The sequence below is a fragment of the Schistocerca nitens genome, chromosome 3, assembly GCF_023898315.1.
Source record: "Schistocerca nitens isolate TAMUIC-IGC-003100 chromosome 3, iqSchNite1.1, whole genome shotgun sequence".
In the NCBI taxonomy this organism is placed as follows: domain Eukaryota; kingdom Metazoa; phylum Arthropoda; class Insecta; order Orthoptera; family Acrididae; genus Schistocerca; species Schistocerca nitens.
In genome coordinates this window covers 163,945,606-163,960,304 of record NC_064616.1, presented here as the reverse complement: position 1 = coordinate 163,960,304, position 14,699 = coordinate 163,945,606, and the positions used below count along the sequence as shown (strand labels likewise).

Below are 14,699 nucleotides of genomic sequence, written 5' to 3'. Positions count from 1 at the left end.
GTAGGTTATGAACATGTGCCTTGGAAAATCACCTGAAACAATTAACACAAAAATACCCATACTTGTTTTCATATCGATACTTGTATTTTATTTGTAACTATGTTCTCCCCAGGAGAAAAAAACTCTGTAATAAAGTGATGAAATTGGCTCAGGATTCATGTAGATGTTGGAGCAGCTGCCATTCTCATTGTTGTCCTCATTCTGGTTGTAGAGGGAATAAATTAGGACAAAACTTCTATAAAGTCTAACTTTTTAATAAATTTTATATTTGTCTTTCACTTCCATGATGTAATTATTATTACTGGTTTTGTTTGTGTATATTATATGAAAATAATTCTTTTAACCTACAATGAATTAATCTGTTGCAGAATTTTGGCATTTGGTCCAAATGAAATAATCGTTCCAGTGCAGTCAGTGGTAACACTGCTGTTTCTAGAAGTCCTGAACCCATACTATGTGTTCCAGTTGCTGTCATTTATCCTGTGGTTTGCAGATGACTACATGTATTACGCTCTCACCATTTTGGCTATGTCAGCATTTGGTGTTATAATGTCTGTAATACAAGCCAGAAAGGTTAGTTATTTATTACTTGCTCTGTTTCATGTGCATAATTGTTACTTTGCAGATAACTTTAAGTTCATTTTAAAGAATTAATTAACTGGGACAACACTGAAATGTTTTTGCAAGTGATACATAATTATCATACTGTGTGTTGTTGTTGCGGTCTTGAGTCCAAAGACTGGTTCAATGCAGTGCTCGGTGCTAGCCTGTTCAGTGCAAGCCCCTTCATCTCCAAATAACTACTGCAGCATACATTCTTTTGAACTTGCGTACTGTATTCATCTCTCTCTACAATCTCCTCCCCCCCCCCCCTCTCTCTCTCTCTCTCACACACACACACACACACACACACTTTCCTCCCCCCTTCCCCCCCCCCCCCCCCCTCCTCTCTCTCTTCCCTCTAATACTAAATTGGTGATTCCGTGATGTCTCAGAAAGTCAGAATGTGTCATATCAACTGATCCCTTCTTTTAGTCAAGTTGTGCCACAAATTTTTTTTTCTAGCCACTTGTGTCCAATATCTCCTCATTAGTTACATGATCTATCCATCTGATCTTCAGCATTTTTTTTTTGTATCACCACATTTCAAAAGCTTCTATTCTCTTCTTGTCTGCACTGTTTATTGCCCACATTTCACCTACATACAAGGTTACACTCCAGACAAATACCCTCAGGAAAGACTTCGTAACGCTTAAATCTATATTCGATGCTAGCAAATTTCCCTTCTTCAGAAACAATTTTCTTTCCATTGGCATTCTACATTATAAATCCTCTCTACTTTGGTCATATCAGCTATTTTGCTGCTCAAATAGCAACACTACAGTTAATGTCTCATTTCCAAATCTGATCCATACAACATCTCCCACATTAATTTGACTTGTTTCACTTTTGTTGATGATCATTTTATAACCTTTTTTAATTACACTCTCCATTCTGTTCAACTGCTCTTCCAATTCCTTTTCTGTCTCTGGTAGAATTCCAATGCCATCAGCAAATATGAAAGTTTTTATTTCTTTTCCTTGAACTTTAATCTCCAGATTTTTCTTTGGTTTTCTTTACTTGCTCAATGTATAGATTGAATAACATCAAGGATAGGCTGCAACCCAGTCTCACTCCCTGTCAACTACTGCATTCCTTTTGTGCCCCTCGACTCTTGTAACTGCCATCTGGTTTCTGTACAAGCTGTAAATAGCGTTTCACTCCCTGTATTTTAACTCTGATACTTTCAGAATTTTGAAGAGTGTATTGTAGTAAACATTGTCAGAAGCTTTCTCTAAGTCTAAAAATGCTATAAACATAGATGTGACTTTCCTTAACCTATCTTCTAAGAGAAGTCATAGGGTCAATATTGCCTTACTTGTTCCTTCATTTCTCACAATCCAGACTGATCTCTCTGCGGTTAGCTTTTATCAGTTTTTCCATTCTTCTGTAAATAATTCATTTTACTATTTTGCTACCATGACTTATTAAGCTGACGGTTCAATAACATTCACATCTGTCAGCCATTCTTTTTTTGTAAGGAACAGTTTTGTCATGGGCTGCTCTCCCAGGGATATCAGTAGTTCTGACAGAATATCATCTGCTCCAGCGACCTTGATTCAACTTAGGTCTGTCAGTACTCTGTCAGATTGTTCTTGTGGTATCATATTTCCTATCTCATTTTCATCCACGTCCTCTTGCCATTCTGTAATATTGCCTTCAAGTTCATTTACCTTGCGTAGTCCCTGTATATATGCCTTCCACCTTTCACCTTTCCTTTGTGCTGATTATCATCTGAGTTCTGGTTATTCATACAGCTGCTTCTGTTTCTCCAACAGCCTCTTTAATTTTCCTGTAGGCGGTATCTATCTTTCTCGTAACGATATATTCTTCTGTATCCTTACATATGTCCTCTAGCCATTCCTGCTTAGCCAGTTTTGCAGATTTGTCCTCTAGTTATTCCTTCTTAGGAATTTTGCACTTCTGTATATTGAAACAAAGTAATAATTAAATAATGACTTTGCTTATGGAATCACCAGGAAGCAGATATAGTGGTGTAAACAATAGATCATAGTTTGTAAAGTTTGTGATTCTATGGTTTCCTTACTGCAGTATAAAATTTAAAAGCAAAATATGTGGTAATGTTTCTAAGACTAGATATTAGTGTTTTTCAGGTCTTTAATCCAAGAGAGACTGCATAGTATAGCGTTGTAGAAATTAATAGTCAAGAGAGACAGGCTTAGAAATGTGAATAGTTTGAACATACCTGTGAAAGAGAAAACAGTTTATATGTAATAAAAGGGTAATTCAAAAATGAAGGTAACAGCTCACTTGTTTCCAAAGCTCAAGATACTCTACTACATCATTTGGTGCCATGTTTCATGTTGCCAAACAGAACCTTTGTCTTCAGTTTTTGAATGATTTATTTTTGGTGCAGTTTCCTGAAGAGACATTTTGTCTTTCTGTTGGTAATAAGAATCTTGTATATTGTAGCTATTGTTTGAAATTGCTGCAAGAGATAATTAAACTCTAGTGAAAAAAATAAATTAATGAAGATTATGGAATAAGACTAAGGAAACAATGAGTCAGGAAACTTTTAATTTAAGATTAATGTTTAATTTTATAGTGCCAACACATAAAAGCACATGTAATTATAATTGTCTGTGGTATATGATCTTGGACATAGATTTAAAAACTTGATATGTGTGTCTTTTGTCATGTATGCTTGTGAGAGGGCACTGTGTTCATCTTACGTTTATTAGTTATGATGCAAAATTAAGTTAATTGTAGAACTGAATATCTTGCACTTTCAAACTAATGAGGTTTTAATGTCTAATATTTACTAACTTTTCCTCTGTTTTAGACACAACACAAATTAAGAAGCACCATACATGCGTCTGATGTTGCAACAGTGATGCGGGGTCCAGCACAAACTGAAACAGTATCAACTGATCAATTAGTTCCTGGTGATGTTTTAGTGATTCCTCGCCATGGATATACAATGAACTGTGATGCTGTGTTGCTTACTGGCAACTGTATTGTTAATGAGAGCATGTTAACAGGTACAGGTTTTTCATGTTTAATGTCAGCATCTCATGATATTTTATAGTTTTCTTTTATAGTTGAGGTAAAATAATAACTGTCCATTATAATTATCCGGGCTGTTATGCCGTGGTCTGTTGATGAATTCTGTGTCGCTTCCCAACGTTTCGTCTCCGACTGAGGGAGACATCTTCAAGGGGGTCCGTAGCTCGATGTAAGGTCCAACACACCCACTGGCTCGCTACTGACTGCCGCTAAATTCCGTGTCCGCGCACTCCCACGCCGCGGCGTGACGTCACGTGTTTTGCAAACGTCAGTGCAATTGGCCGCAGTCTGTCGCCGTCGATCGCCGTTGCCATCACCCAGTAGTGGACGGGTGGTACACATCTTCTTTAACACCGGCATCCATATACCGTTTAATTTCACTCCCTCCTCCTTTCGGTTGAAATTATTTGGGTGTTTAGCGATTTCAATTGCCTCCCTGTAGAGCCTTTCGTAATATCCACTTGTGGCTGCTAGTACTTGCATCTCCTCGAAATGAATATTGTGGTTCCCTGGCTGGAAAGCATGCTCTGCAACAGCTGATCGTTCCATTTCTCCTCTTCTACAATTTCCCTTGTGCTCTTCCAAACATTTAGAAACCGTGCTTTTAGTGGTACCCACATAAACATCACCACAGCTGCATGGGATCCTATACACTCCAGCTTTTTCCAATGGTTTGCGAGTGTCCTTGGCAGGCTTAAGGTATTCCTGTATCTTCCTGGTGGGCTTGTAAATTACGGTAATATTCCGCTTCGTCTAGATCCTCCCTATTCTTTCCGTTATATTTTTAACAAACGGCAGGAAAACCTTAGATTTTGCAGTTGCCTGTACGTCAGTATGATTTCTGCGTGGCTGCCTCAACGTTCTTCATTAGTGCATTGTGGAGATGTTCAATCTCAGTGTCGAGCAACTCAGGTTCACAAATATTTCTAGCTCTGTCCGCTAACGTCTTGATAACACCCCGCTTCTGTTGTGGGTGGTGGTTCGAATCCTGGTGCAAATAACGGTCCGTGTGCGTGGGTTTGCGGTATACTGAGTGGTCCAAACTACCATTTTCGTTTCTAAAAACAAACACATCGAGGAAATGTAATTTGCCGTCTACCTCCTCCTCCATTGTCAACTGAATTGTCGTGTTTATACTGTTCAGATGTTCGTGGAACCGGCTTAGTTCCTCCCTACCATGTCTCCACAGCACAAACGTGTCATCCACGTATCGGAACCATACATTTGGTTTTTTGCTGGCAGTACCTAAGGCCTGTTCTTTGAATTTCTCCATGAAGAAGTTTGCAATTATGGGACTTAGGGGGCTTCCCATAGCCATGCCATCCATTTGCTCATAAAATTGTTCATTCCACTTGAAATATGTCGTCGTCAAACAACACTTAAACAGTTCTGAAATGTCGGCAGGCAAAATTTGATCCAGCTGTTCCAATACATCATTAAGTGGAACCATGGTAAACAGTGAAACCACATCGAAGCTGACCAATATGCCCTCCGGCTGGACCACTATGCCATTCAATCTGCTGATGAAATGTGTCGAATTCTTTATATAAGAGTCCGAATGGCCCACATGTGGTTTTAACAGCGTAGTCAAAAACTTGGCTAACGAGTAGGTGGGCGAACCAATGGCACTTAGTATCGGTCTTAACGGCACATTTTCTTTATGAATTTTGGGCAATCCATAAAGCCTCGGTGGTAGCGCAACCGAATTGCAGAGACCTTTCTGTACACTCTCTTCAATGGAGGACTTTTTTATTAACCGCGACACAGTTCTGAGAACGTTGTTAGTGGGGTCCTTATTCAGCTTCCTATATGCTTGCGGATCCAGTAGGTCAGTAATTTTACTCTGATAGTCGGCCTCTTCCATAACCACCATTGCACTTCCTTTGTCAGCTGTGAGAACCAAAATACTATTGTTGTCATTCAGGAGTTTTAAAGCTCTTCTCTCACCCACAGTTATATTACTTTTCGGCGGTTTTGCATTGGCTAATATTCTCACAGTTTCTATACGGATTTCTTCAGCTGTTACAGAGTCCACACTGCGAATTCCTGCTTCTACACTGGCTATAATTTCTTCTGTGGGCACAAAACGCGGACTAACAGCAAAATTTCCTCCCTTGGCAAGCACAGATGTCTCATCGTCAGATAACGAACGTTTGGACAAATTGATAACGGTCCGGGAAACGTCTAAATGCTGAACAGTCTGATTAGGTAGCAAATTATCGAACTTCTTCTTCTGTCTACTAGACGTTGTCAACATACGCTTCCGCATGGTATCATGCAGTAGTCTATCAATTTTATCCCAGTCACCGCTGCACAGTTTATTACTGATCATAATATGGAGAGACATTAACTTACAGTTTGTGTTTGCCAAGTCCCGTCGGGTCTGCTAAATGCACTCTCGTAGTAAGGCCTCCTCAGTCCGTTTGAAAATGCGTTGTGCCTTTCCCAAATAGAACAGTTGCTTTATCTTCAGAAACTTCGGTATAACGCTGACGGCTCTGCAACGAGACAGGAATGTGAGGGAACACAAAAGCTGCACACTCTCCTTCTGGAGTCCTTCCAGGCGTCACACTTCTCTTGACATCTCCTCCCCATAGAGGCGTCTGATACTAAAATGTAGACTTTCACGGCCGGAAATATCATGTCCATTATAATTATCTGGGCTGTTATGCCGTGGTCGGTTGATGAATTCTGTATTGATTCTCAACGTTTCGTCTCCGACTGCGGAAGACATCTTCAAGGTGGTCCGTAGCTCGATGTAAGGTCCAACACACCCACTGGCTCGCTACTGACTGCTGCTAAATTCCGTGTCCGTGCACACCCACGCCGCGGCGTGACGTCACGTGTTTTGCAAACGTCAGTGCAATTGGCCGCTGTCCGACACCGTCGATTGCCGTTGCCATCACCCAGTAGTGGACGGGTGGTACACATCTTCTTTAACACCGGCATCCATATACCGATAATTTCACGCCCTCCTCCTTTTGGTTGAAATTATTTGGGTGTTTAGCGATTTCAATTGCCTCCCTGTAGAACCTTTCGTAATATCCGCTTGTGGCCGCTTGTACTTGCGTCTCCTCAAAACGAATATTGTGGTTCCCTGGCTGGAAAGCATGCTCCGCAACAGCTGATCTTTCCATTTCTCCTCTTCTACAATTTCCCTTGTGCTCTTCCAAATGTTTAGAAACCGTTCTTTTAGTGGTACCCACATAAACATCACCACAGCTGCATGGGATCCTATACACTCCAGCTTTTTCCAATGGTTTGCGAGCGTCCTTGGCAGGCTTAAGGTATTCCTGTATCTTCCTGGTGGGCTTGTAAATTACGGTAATATTCCACTTCGTCAAGAACCCCCCTATTCTTTCCGTTATATTTTTAACAAATGGCAGGAAAACCTTAGATTTTGCAGTTGCCTGTACGTCAGTATGATTTCTGCGTGGCTGCCTCAATGTGGATGAATATCCATTCTTGATTAGTGCATTGTGGAGATGTTCAATCTCAGCGTCGAGCAACTCAGGTTCACAAATATTTCTAGCTCTGTCTGCTAACATCTTGATAACACCCCGCTTCTGTTTTGGGTGGTGGTTCGAATCCCGGTGCAAATAACGGTCCGTGTGCGTGGGTTTGCGGTATACTGAGTGGTCCAAACTACCATTTTCGTTTCTAAAAACAAGCACATCGAGGAAACGTAATTTGCCGTCTACCTCCTCCTCCATTGTAAACTGAATTCTCGTGTTTATACTGTTCAGATGTTCATGGAATCGGCTTAGTTCCTCCCTACCATGTCTCCACAGCACAAACGTGTCATCCACGTATCGGAACCATACATTTGGTTTTTTGCTGGCAGTACCTAAGGTCTGTTCTTCGAATTTCTCCATGAAGAAGTTTGCAATTACGGGACTTAGGGGGCTTCCCATAGCCACGCCATCCGTTTGCTCATAAAATTGTTCATTCCACTTGAAATATGTCGTCGTCAAACAACACTTAAACAGTTCTGAAATGTCGGCAGGAAAAATTCGATCCAGCTGTTCCAATACATCATTAAGTGGAACCATGGTAAACAGTGAAACCACATCGAAGCTGACCAATATGCCCTCCGGCTGGACCACTATGCCATGCAATCTGCTGATGAAATGTGTCGAATTCTTTATATAAGAGTCCGAACGGCCCACATGTGGTTTTAACAGCGTAGTCAAAAACTTGGCTAACGAGTAGGTGGGCGAACCAATGGCACTTAGTATCGGTCTTAACGGCACATTTTCTTTATGAATTTTGGGCAATCCATAAAGCCTCAGTGGTAGCGCAACCGAATTGCAGAGACCTTTCTGTACACTCTCTTCAATGGAGGACTTTTTTATTAACCGCGACACAGTTCTGAGAACGTTGTTAGTGGGGTCCTTATTCAGCTTGCTATATGCTTGCGGATCCAGTAGGTCAGTAATTTTACTCTGATAGTCGGCCACATCCATAACCACCGTTGCGCTTCCTTTGTCAGCTGGGAGAACCAAAATACTATTGTCGTCATTCAGGAGTTTTAAAGCTCTTCTCTCACCCACAGTTATATTACTTTTTGGCGGTTTTGCATTGGCTAATATTCTCACTGTTTCTATACGGATTTCTTCAGCTGTTACAGAGTCCACACTGCGAATTCCTGCTTCTACACTGGCTATAATTTCTTCTGTGGGCACAAAATGCGGACTAACAGCAAAATTTCCTCTCTTGGCAAGCACAGATGTCTCATCGTCAGATAACGAACGTTTGGACAAATTGATAACGGTCCGGGAAACGTCTAAATGCCGAACAGTCTGATTAGGTAGCAAATTATCGAACTTCTTCTTCTGTCTACTAGACGTTGTCAACATACGCTTCCGCATGGTATCATGCAGTAGTCTATCAATTTTATCCCAGTCACCGCTGCACAGTTTATTACTGATCATAATATGGAGAGACATTAACTTACAGTTTGTGTTTGCCAAGTCCCGTCGGGTCTGCTGAATGCACTCTCGTAATAAGGCCTCCTCAGTCTGTTTGAAAATGTGTTGTGCCTTTCCCAAATAGAACAGTTGCTTTATCTTCAGAAACTTCGGTATAACGCCGACGGCTCTGCAACGAGACAGGAATGTGAGGGAACACAAAAGCTGCACTCTCTTCTTCTGGAGTCCTTCCAGGCGTCACACTTCTCTTGACATCTCCTCCCCGTAGAGGCGTCTGATACTAAAATGTAGACTTTCACGGCCGGAAATATCATGTCCATTATAATTATCTGGGCTGTTATGCCGTGGTCGGTTTATCCGTAGCTCGATGTAAGGTCCAACACACCCATTGGCTCGCTACTGACTGCTGCTAAATTCCGTGTCCGTGCACTCCCACGCTGCGGCGTGACATCACGTGTTTTGCAAACGTCAGTGCAATTGGCCGCTGTCCGACACCGTCGATTGCCGTTGCCATCACCCAGTAGTGGACGGGTGGTACACATCTTCTTTATCACCGGCATCCATATACCGTTTAATTTCACGCCCTCCTCCTTTCGGTTGAAATTATTTGGGTGTTTAGCTATTTCAATTGCCTCACTGTAGAGCCTTTCGTAATATCCGCTTGTGGCCGCTAGTACTTGTGTCTCCTTGAAACGAATATTGTGGTTCCCTGGCTGGAAAGCATGCTCCACAACAGCTGATCGTTCCGTTTCTCCTCTTCTACAATTTGACTTGTGCTCTTCCAAACATTTAGAAACCGTTCTTTTAGTGGTACCCACATAAACATCACCACAGCTGCAGGGGATCCTATACACTCCAGCTTTTTCCAATGGTTTGCGAGCGTCCTTGGCAGGCTTAAGGTATTCCTGTATCTTCCTGGTGGACTTGTAAATCACGGTAATATTCCACTTCGTCAAGATCCTCCCTATTCTTTCCGTTATATTTTTAACAAATGGCAGGAAAACCTTAGATTTTGCAGTAGTCTGTACGTCAGTATGATATCTGCGTGGCTGCCTCAACGCACGTTTTATTTCGGCGGACGAATATCCGTTCTTCATTAGTGCATTGTGGAGATGTTCCATCTCAGCGTCGAGCAACTCAGGTTCACAAATATGTCTAGCTCTGTCCGCTAAAGTCTTGATAACACCCCGCTTCTGTTGTGGGTGGTGGTTCGAATCCCGGTGCGACTAACGGTCCGTGTGCGTGGGTTTGCGGTATACTGAGTGGCCCAAATGACCATTTTCATTTCTAAAAACAACCACATTGAGGAAATGTAATTTTTCATCTACCTCCTCCTCCATTGTAAACTGAATTCTCTGTTAAAAAAATCCGATGCATTAGAGATGGAGTCTTGCCCGAGTGAAACTACAAGTTAATCTTTGATATTTGACATCTGGTTATTGCCTGTCATCTCTCCAATGTTTCTGTCACCTCCGTAAAACTAAAAAGTGTTCTATTGTGGTGTGTTGCATGCTATTTAAAATGCCCTGAAGGCCCATTTGAAAGCTAATATTTTCACTCTTGCACCCAAATCAGTAGAATACAACAAAATATTAGTTATTCTATACAGAATTTTGAAGTTACACTTCATGCAAGTACATTAAAGACACTTCAATATAGTTTATTTCCTTTATTAAAAGTTACATCCAGTCTCAGATTATCCTGCCACCAGAAACCTTGTTACTCCCTTTCTCAGATCTATTGGGCAAGCTTTATTGGTATTGAAGTTGCCAGTACTAGAATCTGAATATACTCTCAGTATTGCATTAATTTTCATCATTTGTAGAATTCAGTGAGCTGTTCTGAAACTCAAAATCACCTTTCACTAATTACTCAGTAATGCTTGCTTACTCACTCAACAATATACTTTCACCAAATAGATTAACCATTATGAGGGTTTTATATGCTGAAGTCGCACTTCCTACCAATGTAACACAAAAACTGTGCTAAAAACTATGCATTTTGAACAGATTTCTAATGCGGTGTATTGTTGAAGCAGCATATTTTCATAATACATAAGTATAAATGCGAAACCCACCTAATACACGTATTAGCTTCGGAAGCACTGGAATCAAGATGGTGGCTGCACAGTTTGCTTCTGACACTAATCAGTGGAATTAATTGGGGAAAGAGAGCAGCATCACAAAGTTAAAGCAGCAGTCTTTAATGCATGGCTAAAAGTGGTGTCACTTGAGTGGCACCACAAGAATTTAGGTGTTTCCACATGTAATGTCGGTGCAGCCACTTAAGGGGCAGCCAAGTGGCATCACTTATGTTGCATGTGTAGGCCTGACTTTATACCTCACACCTCCATCCCTCCCCACCTCCCTCCATCACCCTCTTTCCCTTGTTACTCTCTCCTTCCATCAACCTCCCCTATTTTCTCCCCCTCACCATGCCATCTTCCCCTCCTTTCCTCTGCCATCCTTACCTTATCATGCTGTTTGTCCCTTGTTCCTTCATTATCCCCAACCCTCCTTTTTTCTCTCCCTCTTTTTTCTCGTTCTCTTTTTCTCCCCTCCATCACTCAATTTGCCCTCCATCCCTCACCTTTCCCTCTATCTCATACCTTCCACTCCCTCCCATGCCCTCCCATCCCAATGACACCTTCGTCCTTCAAAATCACCTCCTTCTTATTCATTCTTCCTCCAGCGATGCCTCATCTTTCAACTGCCTTTCATTCTCTCCATTCCCTGCAGCCCTCCATTGCCCCACCTTCCATCCTTTCCTCCCTATCTCTCTTACTCCTTTTCTTGGCCAACAATTCCTTCCTTAGGCCTCCTGTCCTTCCTTTGAGCCTCGTTCTCTCCATTATTCCTCATTTTTTCTCCCTTGCCTCTCACTCCATGCTCTGCCCTCCCTCTCTCATTCCTTTCCCCATCACTCCTTCATTGCTAATACCTCTCCCCTGTTCCTCCATCCTTTACCTCTCACCTCTCTCTTCATCCCCCAGCCCTTCATCTCTCAGCACATTCTATTATTGCCCCCTCCTCTCCCCCTACCATCCCCAACTTTTTCTTCCCCTCCATAGCTCCTCCCTTGCCATGATATTCCTTGATGTTTCATGTTACTATTGGAAAGCTTTTGTCCCACTTGCATATATAAGTTATACAGTGATAGTGCTATCTCCTCACACATTGATATAATTTTACAACAGTTTTCTCAGTCCATTTTGGACCTACTTCACCATTGTAAATCTTCTCCTAATTGCGAGGGGAACTTAACATTGTGACTGAGCATGACACACTTTAAATGTCCATAGACATATCTCAATATCAAAGTTATTCTCCACATTGGAGCAACTTCTTCCATAATTTCTTACCATGCCTTGTTATTAGTATTTAAAAGAACCACTTTTAACCTCAAAACATAATCTTGCCTTCTACCACTCCACTCAGGTTGTCTAAATGTTTGTACTTGAAACTTTTATTGATTACAAGGTTGTCCTGCAGCAAGTAATTGGTTCTCATTAACCACTTCCTGATGACCAATGCTGCTTTTGATTATTTTGCATCAGCATTGACTTTGCCGATATATACTTTTCTCCAATTCCTATCATCATCATCATAATTAATCCATTCAGACAATTTTATGAAGAAGAATAATGCCTCACAAGGCAAAGTTTTGAGCAGGAACCTGGTTAAAATAATCTTTAACAGTTTTTATTCTCCGTAAAAAATTCAGTGTTTTCAATTATTGATTTTGTTACTACAGTATGATGAAATAATATCAAAGTCTTGCCATTAATGTATGCAAATTTGTATAAGTAACATTTTATCACAAGTATGTCTAACACAGGGTGTCCCATGGGGGATGGTACATGCGAATGAATATCTGAAGCAAAAACTTCATATTACAAGTGGTTTCTGAGGTAGAACACACTTACTGTTTGGTTTACACATGTACAACATTAAGTAAACAATACAACATGCATTTTGCAAAGTTTTGACTGAAAAATATGTATTTTTAATACATTCGCCTCTAAGTATTATCATATGTGTCACATTACAGCTGTTGTAGGTTCACAATAAATGTTTGAATATCCCACCATCAACTTCAGTGCATGTATGCACTCTTAGGAGGACATGTTGTCTTGCTTGTCTGTGTGCCTCTGCACTTTCCCTAATGAGGGCTGACGTGTCTATCATATGTCCCAACAGTTCATCTCCTGTGTCCACCTTTCATTTGTACACCTCAAACTGCATCCATCCCCATAAACAAAAATCTAATGGCATAAGGGCTACTGATCTTGGTGGCCAGTTAATTGTACTACCATAACCAGTTCAGCATTTAGGATAAGTACAGTTCAGGTGTTCCCTCACGTCTGCTAAAATGTAGAGGGGACTCCGTTATACTGGAGGTACATTAGTCAGTGTGGCCAAAGGAACACCCTTGGGGTGTTCAACAAATGAGTTTTCTAAAACAATTGCAAGTAATTCTGTCCTGTCATTTGCTCTCTCCTAAAATGATTTTACTTTTCAACGTATGTCCAATCATGCCACACCAAACTGTTGATCGAAAAACAAATTTGGAAATTGGTTTGGAATAGCATGCAGATTTTGCTGCAAAAATCAATGCTTATTACATGTGTTCTTGATCTTCAGCAGGGAATAGTATTAATGGAAGCAGATGACAATTTTCATTTAACCAATGACAAAATTCAAGCTGTGTGGCATTGTCATCAATGTGAAGATTGTGGACACACACTATGTGAAATGGGTACAAGTTTTCCGCATGTAACATTCACCATACACATGTTTGTGGGACATTTATAGGTGCAGAAAGTTGCCATTTGCTGGTAGCAGGACTATGACGCACCATTTCAACAGTGTGTTTCTGTTCCTCCATAGGTTATTGAACTACACATTCAGAAGAAAAATAGGAACTTGGAAGAATGTCTATTTCATGCAATGCTCTGAAAACTCTTGTAAACATTCTACAGTCAGAAATTTGATAGGAAGGAAAACACTGACAGTGTCCTTATACAGCAGCAGGACGACTATGACAGCAGAAGCTATAAACATACACCATATGTGCATATTCTTCATTAGCATAAACATGACGCATTTTAGCCAGCACGTGTACCTGATATGCTGTCAATCCCTCACACTACTTCGCTCTCAACACACCATGAAAAGCTACACATTCAGCAGATCAGTTTAATGGGAGAAAGACATCCCAAGTAGTTGGATTGGAAGCAAGGAGGTAGGTTGGACTAGAATCAAATGTCAGTGAGGTTGGTTGGGTAAGACAAATACGTGAGCACCACTGGCCCAGAAACAGATGTACATTAAATGTGCCCTATCTCAGAAACCATTCAGAATAGGGCATATAAACATATGAAGTTTTTTGCTTCCAATTGAACATCTCTGTAATATCCCAGAATATTGACCTTTCTTCTTGGGACACCCTGTATATTGGAAGTAAAAAGCTATATGTACAAATGTTTTTACTACAGTAAAATTCAACAAGTTAATACCTATTAATCAAGGAGGGTCCTCACTAGGGGTGGAGTTATTGGACAGTGTGGACTATGAATAGCTTACAGCCTCTGTTCAGCATCGTCTGGCAGGACGGGAAAAAACCCACTCCACTGATGTGCTTGGTGGCAAAGCGGGCATGAGAACATCTGGGGACGGAGTAGTAATAAACCCGTCTGGTACTCCTGGCATGCACTGCACTATTTACACTACACTGCACACAATACTCCAATTGCTGATATTGGGAGGATGAAACAAGCATGTGGCATCAGGCTTTGTACATCCGTAGTCAATAGAAGCACCTCAAGGGGATGCAGCTCGGGGGAAGGCAGCAGGGGAAAACATGGTAACACTCCTATTGCTAGAAGAACTGCAACAGAAAACTGACACTGAACCCGGAATAAGAATTCCGCTGTTCACCCATACCCCGGCAAAATGTGGCAGACGATGACACGAGCCATGTGGCATTGTGCAGGCAAGCTGCCAAGAGCACGGCTGGGAGGTGTTGCCTTTTCAGTATGGAACAAGAGACCACTTGAGCAATGGTTTGGGATGCATGGTGTATGGAAATTGTGGCTATCTAAACTCTACCTCTGGCCAAAGTGACCAGTGAGGGTGTTTG

The 14,699-nt window shown here is 41.4% G+C and overlaps 1 protein-coding gene across 1 annotated transcript in view; it reads left to right on the top strand.

The window, feature by feature from the left end:
* LOC126248103 (polyamine-transporting ATPase 13A3) overlaps window positions 1-14,699 on the top strand; it is a 176,701-nt gene that overhangs the window by 72,353 nt on the left and 89,649 nt on the right. The window contains exons 8-9 of the mRNA XM_049948774.1: window positions 369-573; window positions 3,404-3,602. Of these exons, the coding sequence (XP_049804731.1) occupies window positions 369-573; window positions 3,404-3,602 (404 nt within the window). The remainder of the gene's footprint in view (window positions 1-368; window positions 574-3,403; window positions 3,603-14,699) is intronic.